A 21,747-nucleotide genomic window follows, 5' to 3' on the forward strand; every position below is an offset into this window, starting at 1 on the left:
GTATGGTTGATATGAGGGCATTCGCATACTTCTCCAATTCGGGGAAGCGGGGATTGCTTGTTTGGGGGTATAGACCATGGCACTATACGTCAGTAGATCAACTGCCGCATTCACAGCCCTAACTGGCTAACGGACTTCCCAACCTTGTTTCCATCTGGAGACTAAGCTCGCTTCGAGAGCTCGCTGCAGACCTGTCTCTCCCTAGTGTGCCGCTACCCTGCCATGTTGACGCAATAGAGTATAGATTCTCCAACCCATCTCCAACATCATAAGATGCCTCCTTGTGTTGATAGTATCCTCCCCTCTTTGAATTGACGATAATGCCGAATATCCGACTGCTATCCAGTAGCTGTATGCTGTAGATATATTTCCGTTGAACCCACCCTTAATAAAAGCAACCAAGACACCAACAAAAGCTAATACTACCATGCTACGCATCATTAGACCAAGCAGACGCATCTTCTCTCTCCGCCCCTCACGGGCATTCTCCACTACACCACTCAGAGCTAATGACTCCCCCGCCCTCAACTTCCGCTCACTGCTCTCCGCTCTCCGCGCCCAGGACGATCTCATCGACATCACACAGACCACCTCCCCTGATCGTGAGATCGCTGCACTGACTCGTCGCGTATATGAGACACAATCTCCTGCTCCACTATTTCACAATGTCACCGACACAGACCCAGAAACCGGTCTCTTCAAGATCCTCGGTGCTCCCGTCGGTCTCCGCGCTGACCCCGCCACCCGGTTCGGCCGTTTAGCCATTCAAATCGGCCTGTCCCCCACTGCCACCCCGCTCGATATTCTCGAGAAGCTCATCGCCGCTAAGCACTCGACTCCACTTCCTCCTACACCAGTTCCTGCTGCATCTGCACCATGTAAGGAGAACATCCTCCATGGCTCCCAAATTGATATGACCAAATGGCCTATTCCGCGTCTTCACCCACTTGACGGGGGCAACTACCTAGCCACATACGGATTCCATATCCTCCAGTCTCCTGATAAAGCGTGGACATCGTGGTCGATCTCCCGTGCTATGCACATCGAAAACACGCCCCGTACCATCACCGCACCGATCATGCCGGGCCAACATATCGCCCAGGTGCATAAGATGTGGGCCGACCAAGGCGCCAAAGATACCCCTTGGGCACTAGTCCTAGGTGGCCCTCCTGCTGCTGCCTTCGTTGGTGGCATGCCTCTTCCCGCATTCGTATCCGAAGATGGCTACATCGGTGCTCTCTGCGGTGAAGCAATGGAGGTAGTGAAATGCGAAACGAACGACCTCTACGTCCCCGCCAACGCCGAGATCGTGCTCGAAGGCCGCATCAGCACGACTGAGAAAGTCGGCGAAGGCCCAATGGGCGAGTATCACGGGTACATGTTCTCGGACAAGGCAGTGCCCGAGCCGAAGATCGAAGTGGACTGTGTCACGTATCGGCGGGATCCCGTGGTCCCGATCTGCGTGGCGGGGTTAGCGCCGGACGAGACGCACACGGTGTGGGGGGCGGCGATATCGGCGGAGATTTTGGATGCATTGCGACAGGCGGAGTTGCCGGTGAAGATGGCTTGGATGCCGTATGAGGCGCAGTGTTGTTGGGTGGTGGTTAGTGTGGATGTAGAGAGGCTGGGGAGAATGGGGATGAAGAAGGAGGAGCTGTCAAAGCGGGTCGGAGAGGTGGTCTTTGGCACTCATGCTGGCTGGGAAGCGCCTAAGGTGTTTGTTGTCGGGGATGATGTCGATGTTACGGATATTGGGCAGTTTGTGTGGGCGCTGGCGACGAGGTATCGTCCTGGGGCGGATGAATTGGTATTTGAAGAGGCAAATGGCTTGCCTATGATTCCGTATATGACCAGAGCGAGTAGGTCGGAGGTGCCGAACCCCGGAAAAGGTGGGAAGAGTGTCGTGAATTTGTTGCTGCCGTCGGAGTTTGAGGGGAAGAGGCCGTGGGTGCCGGGCAGCTTTGAGGGGTTGTATTCGAAGGAATTGAAGCAGAAAGTGTTGGGCAGATGGGGTGAGCTGTTTGGGAAGAAGTGATAAATGCAGAGTTGAGTTTAGCCAATGATTTGACAAGGTTTGACCTAATTTAATCGGGATGATCAACGGGACACATCCGGGGATTCGGTTTCCAACTGCCAGGAACAGGATTGTTTACCATGAACTAAATCGATAATATTGAGATAATGGAAACTTGATGCGCTAGACCAACTGAGACGGGCGCTATAATCAAATCGGCTATAGGAGAGCAAACTAGCGCTTACCCACTTCGTATTCTCCCGGAAACTGATGATGACCCATAAATCCCCAGCAAAACCTGACATCCCCACTCCGCTCCTGCACGTTCACAATGTCTGCTCCCTTCATCCCAGACTTTCCTTCAATCGGGAAGAACATCTACTACTACGAGCCAGACCTTATAGATACGCCGATACCTGAGAATGCCAACACTCACCCATCTCTAATCATCCTGTGCTCCTGGTACGGCGGCGCAACACCCCGTCGCGTGGCCAAATACACCAGCGGCTACCGCCAACGCTATCCCCGCACATCCATCCTGCTCATCAACACTTCTTTCCGCGACTATGTCGCCCGTTCATTGCACTCTATCGATGGCAACCTTACTCCCGCTAAGAATACAATAACCAAGACACTGCAGTCTACTCCTGATGCCAGGATCTTGCTCCACGTGTTCTCTAATGGCGGCTGTAACACAGTCACACAACTCGCGCGAGCAATGAAGTCAGAACCAGTGAACTTCAAATCAGCGCTGAAGCTAATCATCTTCGACTGCTGTCCAGGGGATTCATCTTTCGACAGACTCTACGCTGCCGGAGCAGTGGCTCTACCGACAGCTCAACCTGGTCGTGCGATTGGAACCGCAGTGCTTTATTCCACTGCTAAGGTGGGATATGCTCTGCAGAGTATGAAGGCCATGAGATCCATAGATGATTATCGTGCGGACTTGAATGATGCGGAGATCTTTGGGGAGGCGCGTAGGTTGTATCTCTATTCTAGGATTGATGAGATGATTCCCTGGAAAGATGTGGAAGGGCATATGATCGAGGCCAGTCGCAGGGGGTATTCTGTTACCGGGGTCAGCTTTGAGGATGGGAAGCATTGTGGGCTGGTCATGGGGGATGAGAGGCGGTATTGGGATGCTGTAGAACGGGCCTGGGAGGGAGGGAAGACGATTGTCTGGGAGAGGAGTAGGCTGTGATTCAATCATCATAATGGTCAGATATAACGCGACTACCTTTTTGATAGGTATAATCAGTCATTTAATCAGGAAAGAACTAGTCAGCCTTAGAAATCCTTAAATCCACCAATCAAGCAGGGTGTCATTTCCTCGGTGACTTGGCGCCTGCCGGCCGCATCCCCGCTTTCATGACTTCACCTTCAGTGCTTCTGCGCTGGATATGTCTCAACAGCCCATGGCCAAGGCAAGAAGGCCGTCCCTATGAGCCAGACAGGGGCGTCCGGAGCAAATACAATCTTGAGGTTTGCCACTTTAACGCCTGGATGCCTTCGGAAGTTGACCTGCCTCGTTTCTGATTGTGAATCCCGACAGTTGCATTCCGCCTATCCTTGAAGATCCCGACCATCACGCCATCAATTACATTATCCTCCACCCAGCGTAATGTTAAGAACAAGTTCTGTTGGCGGGAATAGTTGAAGAAACAATATACTCCGTTCTTTCCCGAGCATTCGACGAGGTGGATCCAACGGGGCAGGACGTACAATTACATAGCAGGATAGGAATGTGTTCTACCCTTTCGGAAGGTCTTGGCCGGTTTCCCACCCTGTTTCGGCCATTAGAAAACCATCAATCTCAGTTTAAAAAACTACCGATCCGACAGACGCCTGCCCTCAAATCACACCGGCCTTCATTGAATGTGCAGGGCGAGACAGATTCAGGCATGTATGCCGATGCAGGACCTGCAATAGGGAGGCATAGGCCTTCCCGAAAGACCATATCGTGATCATCGGGTCAGTTCTCAAGTTAGTGCAGTGGCGAAGATTATCTAGCGCGCCGAAACGGAAGCCTGCTGCAACACCAGGCATGGGCTTCCCTGCCGGGTTGCCGGGTTTGGCTACCCGGAGCGCACGGGGTGTTGCAACTCACCCAGGAGAACATCATGATGGTGCCGGATTAGTGCTATTGTGACGTACATGTGCACTACCTCCTCTGACTTATTCAGCCCGATTAGATAGTGGTGAGTACAAAGGTCTAGTCATAGGATGCACTGAAGCGGCGATTGCTGACTCCGAATAGCAGGTCAGCCAAAGGCCGATATCGATCGAGGTGCAGCTTGGCATGGGAGGAGATTACCATGAGGCCTGCAATTGGCCATCATGCACGGCTACGGCAGCATCCGCCTCGAGAATTGCCCACCCGGCTATGGACCATGGGCTAGGTCTCTGAACTGCACGACGACAAGGCATTCCGACCCGAGGAATGTAGCATACAGCACAAGACCTGGCTAGGCCGGTGAGTGGAATCGCAGGGATGTACTTCACCAGCTATGTTCACATCCCGATTGCATACAATCTGGCAGCAAATTCGCTCAGAGAAGAAACAAATTTCGTGGGGTGAACGAAACAGGCAATTGTGAGAATATCCTCTGTTTGCCCAAGATCCCGCATGCAAGTATCTCACCATATCCCTGACCCAATTGACCATGAAGTCATCGTGTTGGGCAATCTGGTGACGGGAATTGTCCGTGAAGTGGGCCGGTAAACGCTCTTCCGTTGGCTGCCGTGACTAGGATGCGGTCCGTAAAATGAGGCATTTGGCACAGAAGGTTCTGGCACGACTCCACCAACCAACCAAAAGCAAGCTAGTCACATTGATTGAACCAATACCAGCCAACGATGCAGTGCAACGCCAGGAATACGCCCAAGAATGTAGCGTCATCTGTCGTCTGAGATGGCAGAAGACGGTCTTCCCCAGACACCCACCCCCGCATTTCGGCTATTGACTGGATCATGGCTCCAGGATCGACCATTAGGCTACCACTTGAAGTTATATTCGTGCGCTGCTATAGGTCTGACCTCATAAAGAGAATAACTATATAAGCTGCATGTTTACTGCCCCAAAAGAGGATTTTGGAAGCCAGGCTCAATTGTTCCTCTAATTCGCATTCTCTTCAATTCCACCATGTCTTCCGAGAAAGACTTTGGCAGCGAGAAAGCTGCCAATGACCCCAAGTCTAGCTTGGATCTCAAGTCGGACGCCAAACACATCGAGGTCGCCGATAATGCAACCGACGTCGAGGCGCTCGCTGCCAGTGTCAATGACTTGCCCATTACATGGTTTGTGTGGGTAGTGGCCCTAACCGCCTCCATTGCTGGCATGTTGTTCGGTTACGACACGGGTATCATTTCCGGGGTGTTGGTGGTGCTCAAGGACGACCTGAACAATCGTCCAGTGACCAGCTCCGAGAAAGAAATGATCACCTCTCTCTGCTCCGGTGGTGCCTTCATCGGGGCGATTTTTGCTGGTAACACCGCAGACCGAGTAAGTTTCTTCCTGCGCGGCTGCAAAAGCAAAAAGGACACTACTAACCCAAACCTGCAGTTTGGTCGCAAGATGGCCATCTATCTCGGCTGTGTTCTCTTCGTCATTGGCTCCGTGCTCCAAGCTGCCGCCTATACGATCGCGCAGATGGCGGTGGGTCGCGTGGTAGTCGGACTGGGCGTAGGCTCGGCCGCAATGGTGGTGCCGCTGTACGTTGCGGAGATCGCACCGGCGGGGGCTCGCGGTCGCTTAATTGGGCTAAACAACATGTCCATCACCGGTGGACAGGTCATCTCGTATGCGATCGGAGCGGCCTTTGCGAGCGTCAGCCACGGTTGGCGCTACATGGTCGGCCTGGGCGCTCTCCCCGCCCTTATCCTCGGCTGTATGATGCCGTTCTGTCCCGAATCACCTCGCCATCTCATCTACAACGGGCGCATGGAAGAAGCCCGCAGCGTCCTGGGCCGTATCTACAGCAGCGCCGCGACGGACGAGCAAATTGCCGCGTTGTTGGTGACGATCCGCGCGGCCTGCGATCAGGCCCGCGAGATCAACGACACGGGGAGCGGGTGGTCGAAGGTCGTGAAATTACATACTGTAGGGAGTAATCTGCGCGCCTTGATAGCGGCGTGCGGGTTAATGGTCATCTCCCAGATGAGTGGGTTCAACGCCCTAATGTACTACTCTTCGACACTGTTTGCGTTGGTGGGGTTCAACAACTCGACGGCCGTGGGGCTGGTGGTCGCGGGCACCAACTTTATCATGACTTGGGTGAACATGATGGTGGTGGATGGCTGGGGTCGCCGACGCTTGCTGCTCGCGACAGCCTGGGGAATGGCGGTGGGGATGGCCGCCGTTGCGATCGCCTTCCACTGGGTTCCCGTCAATATGGAGACGCTAGAACCCCTCGACCCAGGCATTTCCCCGGCGGCTATCGTCATTCTGGTGTTCATCATCTGGTTTGTTGTGTTCTACGGCGTTTCGGTCGGCAACACCGCCTGGATGAGCACAGACTTCTTCCCATTGGAGGTGCGCGCCATGGGCACCATGTGGATGACCTGCTCCAACTGGGGCAGCAATGTTATCGTCTCCAGCACCTTCCTCACCATGGCCAAATCCATGACTCCATCCGGCGCATTTGGCTTCTATGCAGCCCTATGCGGCATTTCTTATGTCTGGATTTATTTCTTCTATCCCGAGGTCTCCGGACTCGTCTTGGAAGAAGTGCAGGAGGTGTTCCAGCACGGCTTCGGAGTCCGGTACGCCCGACAGCTGCGCAAGGAGCGAAAAGACATCATCGAAGAGCGAATGCGGAGTGCGGACAAGCCGATTCCGATGGGTCACTAGACGGGGATGTTACTTCACTTACTGGCTGAGTGGAGTGTGACCATGAGTGTAAAGTACTTTTTAGGTAGCACTTTCTGTAACGATCGACAATCATGACATCATATTCCAAAAACCTGTCCCATCATTGGTGAATTGAGTAGCACAACCAAGGCTTTCCCGAACAAGTTCAAACTACTGAGGATCCAGTTAGTCGCGTGGATTCCAATCCACAGAGTAAGTAAACCCGGAGCCTCCCCACGGGGAGACCAGAGCCTACAGTAACTTTATCTCCTTGCCCTCTCCCGTGTCCACCAATCCTACCCTCAGCTCGGCATCCCCCAACCCCGGCATGTTTTATACCTCCCCGGCTTGTCTTCGGAATCCGGCTTCCGATGCGATGGCCTTCAGTTGCCGGTGTCATGCCATACGGAAATCACTAAGAATATGGAATCGCCTGATCTCGACGTTCTGCGATCATAGCAATCTCTACTAGACAAGGATGGTGATACCGAAAGGGTTGGGAAGGGGGTGTCGTTCCACACATTTCCGACGCATGATGAACGTCTCCTGAGCCAGGACACATACTCGGAATTCGTTGACTGAGTATCGGTATTTGATATCCCTGCACACTATGTGTAGGATGTATACCTGGATATAGGTTTCCTTGATGTACTACCGAGTAACCTGAATCATGCACTGCGGCCGTGGATTTCCGAGCGCGGAGGGTATGTATGTACGCTGTCAACGATCTGGGGTCTTGGATCATTTCTATTAGCGGGCTAGATACGATACTAGCTACATCATCTATGATGGAATGGGCTCCTCTCTGTTAGATGCTGTAATGAATACTTCTGTCACCATAACCTGTGTGCATAACCTCCGTCAACCCCTGGTGTCTTCCATTTTTGGACGCATCAAAGCTCATACGTCATCCAATCTACATGGACCAGCCCAGACTCAGATATTCTTTTAGACTCGACCGGAAATATTCTTCACGTAGCGGAGTGAACCCTTAATTTCACGGAATATAACAACTTCCAATTCAGGCCACGTAGGCAGAGTGGGGAATTTTGGGTATCAATGTCAAAGATTTCGCCTATGATGAAGGAGAATTCCAATTCATTTACGGGATACTCCCATATTCAGAGGATAATTCCATTTATTCCACGGAATGCTCCTCACCTATCCATAATAGGGTTACACAGGACTCCATAACTGCGCGGGCTAGACCACTTTGCCACTGACCTGACAGCTTCAATAACTGGAAATTCCCGTGTTTTCAACGACTTCACTGATGGAGCTTTCCAAATTACAACAGAATATTGCCACTATCGATGCTAATTTGACAATTTGTCACGGATCCTTCCATCGCACTCAGAGTGAATAGGTCATGTGACCTCCCAATCTTCTGGCCTATATAATCTCGTGAACACCAACCTTCTCTGCACTTCCCATCAAGCAGCACAACAGTCAGAGGCACCCACCGATAAAGAGTCAGAGACAGTCACTGAAATCGAGGAAGAAGCAGAGTTGAATCGGATGTAGACGGATCTTTAATCAGCCCAATATTGCCATGTTCTGCATGATGGCTTTCTGGTCAGGCAGAGGCTTTGGGGGTGTTGACAGCGGATGAGGTGTTGTTTGGAGAGGTTGGAGTGAGCTGGCAGGTATCTCTTTTCGTGTTTTTGTTATCGACGTGAGCTAATATCCAGGCTAGCTGCTAATGTCAACCAACTAACAATAGCTGAAGTCAGTCGCCTACACAAACAGGTATTACTATCCAACATCATTTCATATGTTCTCTACTAAGGTGATTAGATCCAATATATTGCGACATGTCTCTGAGTCCGCTATTCAGATAGGCACGATACATTTTCTTTGGTCTGCTCCTTGGTACCTTGACGTAATATGGCAAGGGTGACGCAAGCCAGAGGTCTCACCGGACTGTACAATGCCCATTCATAGCGGAGCCTTCTGTGCATCACGAAAATAGGAATGACCTGGGATTTAGATCTGCCAGAACATTGTAGAATGCTTCAAAACCTATCACTCCCAAACAGAAGTAACCAAGGGGTTATGGGAATGTCTCGGAAAGCAAAGACAAGCAATGCTGCATGAAAGAATTGCTGCTAAAGATGACATCCAACAACTGACTTGGAATTATTTCCAGGATGCCCATGCATACAACCTCGCCACGGTCTGGCTCGACGGCGTTCCGATGATGAGTGGCGCAAATAACATATAGTTCCGCCTATTGCGTTCCATAATACCATCAACAGATATAACGGCGCTACTACTCCCATACGTCTTGGGTTTGCAGGCAGCTGCCTGACGGTGCGTGTTATACAATACGTTTTGCAGACTCCAACCTCAGCTGATGTGGCTCATTCGGACTCCTCCAAACACCGGTATCGAAGTTTCAGCCCATACAGACCATGGTCCTCGTTCCCTCCAAAATGAAGGGTTGGATGGGAGCGTCAATGGCACATGCTGATGACCTATCTTCCCTGACTGGAACATGTTGGCGAACATCCAGTCTACTGGAGTGCCTGACCCTTTTAAAACATACGATAGTTGAGCTGGAACCCCAGCAACTGTTTTTACAGAAGATTGAAAGCTACGATGACTTGCTAAGGTGCTCAACACATTTCCAGCGGTCTTGCATATCTCGATACCATTATTGGTTCTCTCGAAGAAGAGAAGGTACAGAAAAGGAAAACGAAACGAAAAATAAATAAGAACGTATATACAAAGAGGGAGAAACGGAAGAAAAGGAAACCAACAATCAAATATATTGAACGCCCGTCAAAAATGACCAATTACAGAAGAGAGACCCATGTGGTGTTGGAAAGAAAAACAGCACCACATCATTAGCTGGATAGGTTGGGATCAGCGATAGTCAATGCTGCTTGATCTAGTGGATGAATTCATCATCCCCGACAATGAGGAATTGAACGACCGCAGGCCTGAGGTGGACTCCTCTGATAAATGGGTTTGTTTTCACAGGCCATGGTTGGCCCTTCTGCTGGCACTCCATCACGTTATATCACATACACCTTCTATGAGCTAGATGTTTTGATTACAACAACATACAATACTGCTCTAATCTACTGGGTGGGATCGCCATGTCCGGCAGTGAAGAAGAAAATAGCTGCAGTACTGAAGCGGAATCCTGCGGCTCATGGTTCATTTTTACAGGCCATGGTTGGCCTTGCTCCTGGCACCCCATCTTGATGGCAACGCGAATTGTGCGGCCCTAGTTCATTGTTGGTCACATTGTTGCCTCCACTGTGGTGGCTTATGAGCATATTATTATACGCTTAACCACCATCCTAGCATTTCCTCTTCGGTCGTGCCAGCAAAATGTCGCTTTTACTCTTCCATCTTACAGGCTGTATGGCGACAAATCCATCGGTCCTTGCGCCTTGAGGTTCATTATACAGATATAACTCGGTGAAGAAAAAGATAACCGACAAGGTGCGTTATGAGGTGTGAGATGGCTTGTTTACCAAAGTCATCACTTGCATCCTACGGAAAATTAGATTGTGCAATGTTTTGCCCATCTCATACTCCTTATAGCTATGAAAACATACTCTCGACCAATGCGATTCTCTTGTTCGCTATACAACAAACCCCACTATGAACGGGGCTTCCACTTCAACGGCAAGGCTATTCGGATGATAAATAGACCATGGAAAAGGGAGGTTATGCATCGTGGAGAACAACCAAGATAAATCGCAAGATACCCTTATTGAAATGGCTCAGAGAAATTCCCCAGAGGCGCAGTATTTCAAGGGTCCAAGAGAAAGATGGATTCGTTTTCATATCCCCGATGACAAATTCCTGCCAGAGGAATCTAATTTTTTACCACGGAGATACAGCTGTGTGCTTTAAAGTCATTGACCGAGATATCGCGTCAAAGCTTTCCTTTGGAATAGTTGTGACGAAGGAAGTTTCGAAAGCCAAGCACGAGTTGCATCCAGAAAACGTGGTTCATTCAGCCCGACTGGAATTCTCATTACATTCAAGGACGTCAACAACACGGAGCGTGCAGCAAAATCACTTCAAGCAAGACTCCTATGGCGCCCGGGATTTGGTGGTGCGATAGGCCCCGCTGATACTCAATAGCCGAGAGCCACATTCGATTAGCATCACTCAAAGGCTCTCCGATCCCAATAAGAGAAAGGTACACAGTGAGTGTCAGACTTGGACAGATAATTTTCTCTCATCACGTCGTTGCCCAGGGAAGAGGGATTAGTTCCATTGACACCTGACGAGGTGCCTTCGGGTTTCCAAACGTATCGCATCTCTGCTATGATAGTTGGGAAAGGACAAAGACTGTGTGCTCTTGGCGAATATACTCGAGCGCTCATGTACTCGGTCGGCGCTGCTTTCGAATGCACAAGCTGGTATGAGGTTGATGAAGCACACCCCAACTCGACCTGGCTTGGTGCTTGTCATGTGTTTCCATGCAGGCGACCGACCAATCAGATGGGTCTGTAAGAAACTTTTTCGCAGTCCATGTTACCTGGTATTCATGTACTTCTCCAGATCAGAACAAGCTCACCCCCCGTTTCAACGGGTGAACGAGATACTTCTGCTCTATCACTGTGCTTCTGGTCTTGACATCACTTCAATCTGGAGACATAACGATTAATACCTATCCTGCGTTTCTCAATTTTCACAACAGTCGGGTCTTCTAGATGTCGTTGCGACACAGTCTTACCGCCGAATCCTACGAAGGGCAATTATCGATGGAATTGCCATAGAATGGAATCATGTTTAGGTTGTTCAACTGATGGACAAGGCTGCAACATAACACATAATCCACATTGCAGTGAAGGCTGCAACAGAGCATGTGACATGCGCGGTGTCATGAGTCTAGATACCTGTGATCAAAAGTATACGAGAGTATCGAGATTGTGTTACGTCAAAGAGGCGCTGGTCAATGTTCGTTCTCTGCCGATCAGATTACACGAGTTTATTGACAAAGGTTGCAATGGTTCTCCTTCCTATTTCTGTGCAACAATCGCTTGCTCTGTTCGCAAGAGCAGGCAGCAATCTTGAGCTCGGATCAATCTACACCTACCGTCAACGAGTCGAATTACCAGCAACGCAGTACAGATAAGCCATCGATTATCAACACCTGGAGCAGTACCATGTCATGGCTTGGTGTGGCTTGTCTCCCCGATTGGCATACCCGCAATCTTGAACTTACTACCGTCCGCCCAAATCGGACGAATGCATACCTCCTCGGTATCTTGGTCTGGCCGGTTTATGGAGATAGATATCGAGGGCGGCGACGAATGCGACGATGCCTTGTGTACCGGATGGTTGCTGAGCGAGCAGTCAGATTGTTTCCCACTCATTTTTCCGTCTATTAGAGATACCTTATGCTCCATTCATCGTACTCGGAGACACAGTTGATGTCAACGCGAGTCATACAGCTATCTGGCCATAGAGACAGAAGATAGTTGGAAGGTGGAGAACTCTGAACCTCTCCATTTTCGAGGGTGGCTCTGTGAAAATTAACAATGGTCAATCTGCGATAGAATCAAGGAATCGTGATCGCCAACTCTGGTTGTTGCGCGGACAGCGATACACCGGAGTCACTATACACGTTACTATTGTCTCTACTTTCCTGCCATATTGAATTCTCGTTACTCCTCTCACTGTGCGAAGATAACGTTGAGGATATCGCCTCTGGTTCAAGCAATATGTTCTTGCAAGAACCTCTCTTTCACGGTACAAGGGCATTGTGCGATCGTCTGTCGTGGCTCTGTCCGACTTTCAGATTGAAGTAGAGGATGCGGAACGGTTCCCACCATTGATCCCTAAATTCATATTAGGTCTTCGATTGTCAGCCTCACCTACTGTTTGTTCTAGGGTCCTCGAATATATCAATTACAGTCAGATTGTCGCAACCAAGAGAGGGGTGCGTGGTTGGGGGAGCGTCCTCAAACCCTGTAAGTGATGCGGAACACCTTTGTCGATCTCACAAACTACGGCACGTGCCTTCACATCCCTCTGGTCTTCGAGCAAGAAGCCAAGGATAAAGCCTTCAGGGATCTTGGAGAAGGATATTGCGAGCTGCTCGTGGTGGCCGTGCCGAATTTTGGCAACCGTCGATATATCGCCTTTCTTGCTCTTCCGCAGGACTGCGAAACGCGCCTGCAGCCGGACAATGATCTCACGGTCATCTTGACTCTTGACTTGGAGAACTCTGCTCCCGAGAAAGGATGGCGTGCGGTTGTCACGGAGAATATCAGCTTCACACCTCCGTGGTTCTGCACCCTCAGCCTCACCCTGCCATAGAACCGCGAGACCAGCACATCTACCTGCCCGCAGACCAGGAGCCTAATGTGATTCCCTTCAATACACTGATCGATGTTGTTAGCGCGCGCAAGCTCCTTGCCTCCATCCAGCCGCAGCAGGTTGTCGTCCATTTAGTCTCATCGAACCTACCCTACTGCCGTCAAATCACAGCGGCCATCCCATGAGCTTGATAGATCGTGTGGGAGTCAACTATGATGTCCTCCCCTTGGTTTGGCTTACCAGAGCACGGTTCTTATCTTTTTGCGGTATATCATAAAGAATCATACTGGCGTGCTTGAACCATCAACATCTTTCATTGGTTTGTGCGTCTGGGCCCCTCCTACGCTTCTCAATCGACTTACTCTTCGAATTCAAGGGAGATTTATTAGGAAGGTTATCACTCCGCACTGCAGGGAGATTTTTATATATATAAAGCGACATGCCCAGACACAATCCATTCAGTCGAGTTTCCGGCAAACTATATTCTATTCCTTCCCAACAACATTGGGACTGTGAGCCTCCTAGCCTCAACCACCACTTATGGATCTTGTCAATTCGCCAGTGACCTCTGCAATTGCTATCGGCTCCTTTACGATCAACCGACCTGTACCTATCAAAGATAGTCATCAATCGGCTGGATGATACATACCAACACTAGATGAACCGAAGGCTTCCTGCCATACGCCGCGACATTCAAGTGCCAGAAGAGCGCATGATGGATCTAAGGCTGGCTGGCAATACTCTTCATTGGACATTTCCCAACCACATGACAGACTGGAACTCTAGTCACGGAAAAACCGGCGAAACATTCACGTCGGATATATTGTCTGAAAGAAGACCTGAAACAGGCGTACCGCAATCCACCCCTAGGTATTCGGTGCTTGTGAGGGCTCCAGGACCTAGAGACAAAACCACCGGCAAAATCAAGAGATACAAGCACGTCAGAACCATTATTGGGCGACTTATATAACTCGTTCACTCTTGCGCCAGGGGAGAGCCATTCGAAAGTACAAGGCGATATGCTACAAGTCGCCTGGGCTCCTTGGGTTCGGGAGTGTATTTGAATGGGATCATCTACAAGATGGTGACCACGACAATCTTAAGTAACATCGTGTCTTCACATGAAGAAGGCAGAATAGAATGCTCGGGGTTTGCTCGGCTTCCTTGACAGGAATGGAAGGCCAAAGAGTGCATGAAGTGAGTCGAGGAGCAGATCAGGCGCAGATTTCGGTCTATGCGAAAGCCAGGGCCTTCTCGGCCTATTTCTGGTATTGGAACGAGCTGAGAAAAGTCACGGAAACAAGACGCAATGTGGCTTCGGTGCGTCTTCGATATGCTGGCATTTGGAATGCAACACCTGAGGAATCGGATATACAGGATACGAATTGGATACGACTCTCAGCACAGATCTGCGACATCGGTCCAGGATGAGGACGACATTTCGTCCCCATGGAAAGGGGCTGAGAATGATGTGACAAAGATACTACGCTACGATATAACGGAATGAAATACCACTAGAGAGAAAGACAATGAAAAAGATACATCAAAAATGAACAGGATCATAATAAATGATACTAAAAGAGACCAGAAGACAAAACGAGCAACAAAAGCAACAGAACAAGCAAAGACCTGAATCCAAGAGGTAACAGCAGGAAAACATAACTAGCACAGAGGAAGAAGAAAAACCGACCCATGACTCGAAGATGGATCCAGACCACCAAGGTAAACGGGTCAGCGAATGATATTTTCTGGAGCTAGAGGGCCAAAGCAACCCTGACCGACTGCTACACCTGCTTGTAGTGGTTCTGCGAGACAACACCGACTCCGACCGAGACTACGAGTATTGTTGGTAACATTTCAATGAGAGCAGATCCCTCAACCTGATCAGAGCGCAATAATGAAGGCTTTCCTTGTGGACACTCACGCCATGATATACTTCCTTGCTAGGCAGGTCATTTCCTCAATCCCATACGCTCCACATAGTATGCAGAACGCCATGTCGAAGTGACATACGCAGTTAAATTCCACTACTCAATCTGCAACACATGACAAACGAAGCCATGACACGTGACTATCATTTGTTGGAATGAACAACCTTTTCATTCTCACCGTTAGAGTTTCGTCGCCTAATTCTGCTGTGGGTGGTGGAGTCTTCCAAACTGTGAACGACCATTTCTGTCGCCTGTTGATGAGATTTGAACAGAGATTCGACCGAGGGTTTCTCTAAAAACCTCCAGATCGAAAGCGACATGATACACGTTATACGGTTCTTGGGTCGTCCAACACTACTTCTTCATGCATTTGGAGCAGACAGACACTCACAGCACAATGGATGTAAACCAACATCAGGCAGTGCAAGATTGGGTCGACTTGGCCGGTAGTGAAGCGATTGTCAGGCATGCGGAAGAAAATTGTGCCTGGGCTGCGGACCTCGAGAATAACGATGCTGCTGACTAGAGATTTGGGATGTTGACAATGCCATTGACATGGCGTCCATTGAACTTCATACAGAGTTCGATGAGACGCCTGTTCATGCCTGTTGTGGATACACTTGAAATGGATCCTCATAACGGTGGAGATAAAGGAGAACAATAAAACCTTTGAAGCTTCACCTGATCAATCTACTACAATGTGATCACGATGCCAAAACATAGTGTTCTGCTTTACCAGACAATCGCCGCACTTACGGGTCTGTGCTACAGAAAGTTCTAAGCACGGTGTTCTGCTTGCGAGGTGGAACAGGTGAGAAACCGGAAAGATCACCGGGGTGGTGATTGCATCGATGCGGTCAATGTAGCAGCAAGCTTATTCGACTGCCGCCTTCCTCGTTTTATATTCCTCTTACCGCCGAACCAGGTCTGCACTGTGTCGCCCTCGGCAAAACTTGCCGAAGAAGCATGGATGACTGTCCTGTCTTCTTAATCCACTGAATAAGATTGCTGGTGCCCATCTGAAAGAATCCCGTGAATATACGATCAAGCCCCGGACGAAGCTGTCTCATCATCGAATCCGTGTTTATGAGATCATGTCTATCGATGACTACCAGGCCAGATATCAACTATGCATTGGGAGCACTGACAAGATTCTGCTCCAAAGCCAGCCCTTCGTCACCGGCGTCTTCCGCCCGGAACTCATCGTCATCGACGAGGCGGCGCGCGCGTCCGAGGCGGACCTGTGGCCGGTCTTCGCCAACTATGGTCCTCGTGGGTACCTGATGATCGGGGACCCGTTCCAGTTGCATCCGGTTGTTGAGTCGACGCCCCAGAATAGCCCACTCTACGCCGTGTCGGCCACCTCCATCTTCCGGCGTCTGCACATGAACGGGATGCTGCTCTGCATGGTGGACGTGCAGTATCGTATGGCCAGCATGCTGGGTGATCTGGTGAGCCAGCTTTTCTATCAGGGATGGCTGTGCTCCCTTTATCCCCTCCCGTCCGCCCTGCAGACCATGTCCGGACGGATCGCGGACCTGAACCATGCGTTGTTCGGCGCCCTTCCTCCTCGTGGAGACGACCCATGGCAATTGCTTCCATTCATGTGCTGGAAGCAAATGTGTATAATTCCAACGTGATCCGAACCGATTGTTCGGTTCGGTCTGTTTTCAAGCACATTAGGATAAGAAGGTCACTGATGGAAATATCATGCGTCAATCCTCATTATATACTGATGTCTCCTTCCAAGGAAACCTAGTGGTTGAGCTCTAACGCTCCCATGAGAAATAAGGCAATCTCATTCTTCCCCAGTGTCGGATTTTCCATCGACGATATAAACGCTGTTCAAAGTAATAAGAAGAAGGCTATGCAGCCTGAACAAGCACTCTGAACAACACACAGACTTGCTTAATAGGCTTTCTCTCTCGTGCATAATAGCCGAAATCTTCAGGCGACGAAGTCGCGCCCAGCCAGGCTATCGCGCCTTTCGAATTACCAGTCTCGTTGACGAACGCCGGGATTAAAACATCCGTTCTTCCGGCACAGTGCTCGACGATATATATGAAGAAGTACAGACCGTCGCTTTCATTATGTCTGCAATGCAAATTATCGGGTAAGGCCTTGTCTTTCACAGCGGACCGTGGGTTTTGTAGACTGTACGGTACTCGTGTCCGAAGTTACTTGTCAGAGGGCTTTCTCAACCACACGGGTCCGAAACAAACAAGCAGTGCTGTCTCTCAAGCATTGGTTCTATGCATCGCAAAAGTGATAGCATGTGATGAGACTATTTCGTTACTTTTGCACACAGGCCTATTTACTATAGCTCGTTGTGAAGTACGAGGATGGTGCCTAACAGGAGATCCAGACAAGGTCAACGAAGAATACAAGCTGAACGGCGTTGAGAATGGGCAAGACCTCACATTGTCCCGAGTGACGAATACAGTACCCCTCTGCCAAACAGCGAGATAAGGGAGGAAAGCAGGATGTCCTGTCCTACCATAAAGCACTGCATCTGAGAAAATGGCAAAGGAGACATTTATCAGAATTGATGATTCCAACGAATGGACCAACCCACACAGCTCTCGGTCACTCTTCCCAGACTATCCCCTATCCACTGGGAATAGCTAGCTCTTCAGCACGCGCTAAAACGGACCTAGAAGAGTACTCCGACTTAACACAAATGCAATACAAACATATAATTCTTCGGCGGTCGCAGCGCGCTATCCTGGAGATGGCAGAGAAGTACCAGCTGCTGAAACATGGATGATGTGACGTAAAAGCGCCTTTACCCTGTGAAATGCCACCTATGAAGCAAATTTGCGGTACAACCACAAGGAATGCTGCAAGTACTTACAATTAGAGATGGATATTTGGGGTTTTCATGTTGTGGGGACATGATTCCAGTGGGATTCTATACACAACGAATCCCAATCACCATGTTCTCCTGCCTTATGTGCAGTGCACCAGATCTATGGCTGCTCTGGGGGGTGGTATATATGAGTTGTGTTCCGGCTTGTGGATCGGTCGTGTTCATGTTATCAATGAGTTTGGCTTTGTCCCTTAGTCCACCGGCCCGACTGTTCATTGTGAGGGTGGCCTAAGGGCGGAACAGTCAACGTCGATTGTGAAGAGGGTAATTGGGCAAGGCGTAATGTCTGGCTCAAATAATGCTTGCTCGCGGCTACAAATAGGGCAGTAAGTGGCAGGGAAATGGTAAAGACAGTGGTGGGGGAACGTGTCACGGGTACTTGGAATATTCAGTTACAGGAAATGTTATTGCGAGCTACACTATATCCAGTGATAGGAGTAATGATGCATATCTCAATACACTAACTCGATGCTTCCTCAAAATACTCATATTGGATGCCTGTAAGTGTCTTGTGAGAGCGATTTAATGGGTTCGTGGGCAGGCGAAATTTCTCATCAAGCTCAACCTATTGCTTTCGCGAAAGAATTGCGAAAAGAAACTATACTTAAAATAGATAAATTTCCCAACCTCACAATAACTTGAATGATGCAACAACTAAACTTTCTCATGTTCACCTAAGAAGTCGTATTCCCCCGAATCCTCGGCTCAAGAGGGAAATCCTGCTCCTCCGGCTCCAGGTCCTTATACAAACTATCCCATCTCTTCCGCAGTGGCTCTGGAGTCTCCCATGCGTACTCAGGATCCCTCAACCAGAGACGCAGTAAATGGCGCCTATTTCCTCATTAGCCATTTTCACACTTACACCAATGCCGGAAGAATTACTTACTCCTTCCCAGGCCCATCCGTAAACCCATTTCTTGCATGGAAGATACTCAGGTTATTCACGTACTGAATATCTCCCTTCTGGAATCCAAGCGAGGCGCTATGCTTTTCAGCCAGGAAATGCAGCGCATCGAGCGCTTCTGCCTGCGCTTCGGTAATCGGTGGAATGTTGGTAGACCGGGGCTGTGCCATGAAGCCGGTGAAGTAGCGGCGGGCGTATTGGATCAGGACTCGTTCCGGGATGCTAGATGTGGCGGGTTGGTGGTAGAGAAGAGGACGGGTGCTGTAGGGCTGCGTGGGGTTGGAGAATCTATCTTCCAGTTAGCGTCACTCATGTTATGTAAAAAGCTTGGTAGATATGTACCCATCAAACGGCCATTCCTGCGTAAGCGTATGGATCAAATCCGGCCTCTCCTTGGCAAGAATGTTATAGACGTGCCAGCTACTTGCTAGCTTGCTCTCTCCGCCTTCTGCGGCTTCTTGGAGGCAGAGCAGGGAGATAATATCCCCCGAGTCGGTGTGGAAGACCTGCTTATCGGCAGTGTTGGATGGCGCGCCGATAGTGCCCGGCTGGACGTTATTGGAGATATCTTTGATGTGGGATAGCACACGGGAAGGGGTTCCCTTGATCCGGTTGTCTTCTTGTCTTCCGCGATAGTTCCCAATGTGAGAGGAGACGCCGGCATAGATGATGATGTTGTCTTCGCGGGAGTAGTTGTCGATGCGAAGGCCGCGAACGACAACGAAGCCCCGGCCTAGGTGGATTTCGCGGGAGAGATCACGAAGAACAGGGCGAAGGGTTGGTAGGGGGAAAGTAGATTGGTTGATCGAACCTAGGGAAAGGTTCTTTGCTGTGGAGGTGTTAGCGATATACATTGTTCTAGGATGGAGGGAATTACATTTAAAAGACTGCAGGGCTTGGTCGATTTCGTCAAGTTGCGCATCATTCAATCTGTAGATCCAGTCATCGCGCTTCTCTACTTCTGTTCCTTCCCAGACCAAGGGAGAGTTGAGATGCTCGGGGAAACCTTGGGGCAATGTCTTGGGTAGGGTTTCAGTGGTGACACGACGCTGGGTGCGGGCTGTGTACTTGGCGTAGTCGGGGTGGTATTGGATGTCCGGTTGGACGAGTGTTTGTACCTCAACCATGGTGGATAGCAGTTGTAAATTGGAAGAACTTTGGTGTGACGTCTGCAGAAACGAAAAAAATATGTGATAGAGAAGCAGTCTGGGTTTAGGTTTATAAATGGTGTGGTAATCACATCATCTCAAGCTAGCATTACGATGCCGAAGGCATTCAGAAAAGCGCTGGCTGTCATTCGCCGATGCCCCGCACGGCAATCACAGAATACGTTGCGCAGGAATCGCCATATCTCCATTATCGGATATCGGCAGATACTTGAAACGAGGGGCTCTTTTCTGTTATCCGTGGCTGATAGCAGTCTATCAAATGCGATATTACATAATGAGTTATTGTCCTTTAGCTTCATTTCCATTTGGAGATGTTAGATTTCTATTATCGGAATAACTAGGCCAATTCAATACGTTACAACCAAGGTGTACACATCCGTCTAGCAATGGGATCAGAACTAATCTTTTCAGGCGACCGAGGGGTACGAGCGAATGTTCCTGTCCTCGACGCCCTTGCATTGAGCACTAAGATGCTATGCAGCAGATCAATAAACGCCATCAATGAAATCAACCACCTGCGCCTTCTCGATGATGCCATCCAGACTTTTGACAAATGCCAGGTGAGCTGGATCCTTGGACACATAGTAATCACGATCGTCGGCACTCGCAAAGTGCACCACAAAAGCGTGGGTGATGCCGTTCTTTGGGATATTAGTTATGAAAATGTGCAAGGAGGACAGTCCTTCATCACTCACTTGGATGCCTTCGGGCGAGTTGTCCTGCCCGCCCGATACGGCCTGGATGTATGGCTTCTGGAAAGTCGGGTGTATACAATTATCTTTCAAAGCAAGCATCCGAGAGCACACCTTTGGGGACGTCCCAATGTTAGATGTGGATAAGCGCTAGGTGGGCTGGTGTAACTTACATCTTTGATTACTTCGGGGCTCACCTCAGCTTTAATCTGCACCATGACAATGTGAGTGATCGACATGTCGGGCGGTGACTGCTGTGAGAGGGCTGGTAAAAGTCCAGAAGGGTGTTTCCAGAGGATAGTGGTGAAAAGAAGAAGAATGATGATGATAGCCAGAGTGACTGCTTGTCGCTTATATTGCTGCGCCCGCCAAGTTTAGCTGCGGGGTAAGTTACCGGCCACCTCGCCGAGTGAATGAACGACACGACTTCGAATGATTAGGGGGTCTCAGTTGTGAGGGGGTCAGAAATTAGTGGGAGAGTATCAAAGGAATCCTGACACTGGATGAGTTTTATCACGTGTAAATAGACTCAGTATCAGACTGAGTTTTTCTGATTCCATCCCAGCTTCTCTAAACTAAATCAGCTATTATATCTACACTTTTAGTATTTTAATCAGTTCGACCCTCTCATACAGAACTGCGGCGTCCCGACCGGCAAAGTAGATAGGCCTATCGGCCAGGATAGACGATGATGGTGATTTCAGCTGCTTTCGGGTGCATAGGTGTGACTCCATGATCTCGTAGAATTTCCGCTGGTCCGAAACTGTGCTGGAACAGCTTGCTTGACGCAGTTGACTGACCAAACAAGAGACGGTAAGATAAGAGCACCTCCTGTAGGAATTGAGAGATGTCTTTCTGATCATTACGTAAATATGTGGATCTCTCCGGCGCCTTCAATGCTTGCTAATGCATAGATCTTCCACTTGCGGGCCCGTCCATGTATGCAACTCTCGGCTTGAATTGGGGGAGTACACTCTTGGGTCTGGTGGAAGTTTTGTGTATCTCCATTTCCATTGTTTCCTATT

The 21,747-nt window shown here is 49.7% G+C and overlaps 8 protein-coding genes across 8 annotated transcripts; 6 read left to right on the top strand and 2 right to left on the bottom strand.

Moving 5' to 3' along the window:
• BO85DRAFT_394918 (UbiD family decarboxylase) lies at positions 1-2,216 on the top strand. The gene has a single exon (XM_025656935.1). The coding sequence runs from the start codon at positions 428-430 to the stop codon at positions 2,033-2,035; it is 1,608 nt and encodes a 535-aa protein (XP_025517186.1). The 5' UTR covers positions 1-427; the 3' UTR covers positions 2,036-2,216.
• A 103-nt stretch (positions 2,217-2,319) lies between these two features.
• Positions 2,320-3,361, top strand: BO85DRAFT_448220 (DNA repair protein). Its single transcript, XM_025659884.1, has one exon. The coding sequence runs from the start codon at positions 2,346-2,348 to the stop codon at positions 3,213-3,215; it is 870 nt and encodes a 289-aa protein (XP_025517187.1). The 5' UTR covers positions 2,320-2,345; the 3' UTR covers positions 3,216-3,361.
• Positions 3,362-5,156: 1,795 nt separating this feature from the next.
• On the top strand, positions 5,157-6,863 carry BO85DRAFT_369462 (general substrate transporter; the record flags this gene model as incomplete). Its single annotated transcript, XM_025655923.1, has 2 exons — positions 5,157-5,516; positions 5,577-6,863. 2 exons carry the CDS (start codon positions 5,157-5,159, stop codon positions 6,861-6,863), a joined length of 1,647 nt encoding a protein of 548 aa, XP_025517188.1.
• A 5,952-nt stretch (positions 6,864-12,815) lies between these two features.
• BO85DRAFT_486865 (uncharacterized protein) lies at positions 12,816-13,342 on the top strand (the record flags this gene model as incomplete). The annotated part of the gene is made up of 2 exons (XM_025663413.1): positions 12,816-13,086; positions 13,158-13,342. 2 exons carry the CDS (start codon positions 12,816-12,818, stop codon positions 13,340-13,342), a joined length of 456 nt encoding a protein of 151 aa, XP_025517189.1.
• A 2,644-nt stretch (positions 13,343-15,986) lies between these two features.
• On the top strand, positions 15,987-16,939 carry BO85DRAFT_511985 (uncharacterized protein). The gene has a single exon (XM_025664627.1). The coding sequence runs from the start codon at positions 16,183-16,185 to the stop codon at positions 16,726-16,728; it is 546 nt and encodes a 181-aa protein (XP_025517190.1). The 5' UTR covers positions 15,987-16,182; the 3' UTR covers positions 16,729-16,939.
• A 910-nt stretch (positions 16,940-17,849) lies between these two features.
• On the top strand, positions 17,850-18,294 carry BO85DRAFT_267277 (uncharacterized protein). The gene has a single exon (XM_025655063.1). It carries the CDS (start codon positions 17,926-17,928, stop codon positions 18,187-18,189), a length of 264 nt encoding a protein of 87 aa, XP_025517191.1. The 5' UTR covers positions 17,850-17,925; the 3' UTR covers positions 18,190-18,294.
• Positions 18,295-18,426: 132 nt separating this feature from the next.
• On the bottom strand, positions 18,427-20,022 carry BO85DRAFT_418565 (TauD/TfdA family dioxygenase). Its single transcript, XM_025657824.1, has 4 exons — positions 19,739-20,022; positions 19,204-19,690; positions 18,844-19,149; positions 18,427-18,788 (listed from the first exon to the last, which is right to left on the bottom strand). Exons 1-4 carry the CDS (start codon positions 19,986-19,988, stop codon positions 18,632-18,634), a joined length of 1,200 nt encoding a protein of 399 aa, XP_025517192.1. The 5' UTR covers positions 19,989-20,022; the 3' UTR covers positions 18,427-18,631.
• Positions 20,023-20,326: 304 nt separating this feature from the next.
• On the bottom strand, positions 20,327-21,247 carry BO85DRAFT_394929 (Dabb family protein). The gene is made up of 3 exons (XM_025656936.1): positions 20,896-21,247; positions 20,726-20,836; positions 20,327-20,671 (listed from the first exon to the last, which is right to left on the bottom strand). Exons 1-3 carry the CDS (start codon positions 20,959-20,961, stop codon positions 20,516-20,518), a joined length of 333 nt encoding a protein of 110 aa, XP_025517193.1. The 5' UTR covers positions 20,962-21,247; the 3' UTR covers positions 20,327-20,515.
• Between the last annotated feature and the right edge of the window lie 500 nt (positions 21,248-21,747).

The sequence above is a fragment of the Aspergillus piperis genome (genome assembly GCF_003184755.1).
Source record: "Aspergillus piperis CBS 112811 unplaced genomic scaffold BO85scaffold_6, whole genome shotgun sequence".
Lineage (NCBI taxonomy): Eukaryota > Fungi > Ascomycota > Eurotiomycetes > Eurotiales > Aspergillaceae > Aspergillus > Aspergillus piperis.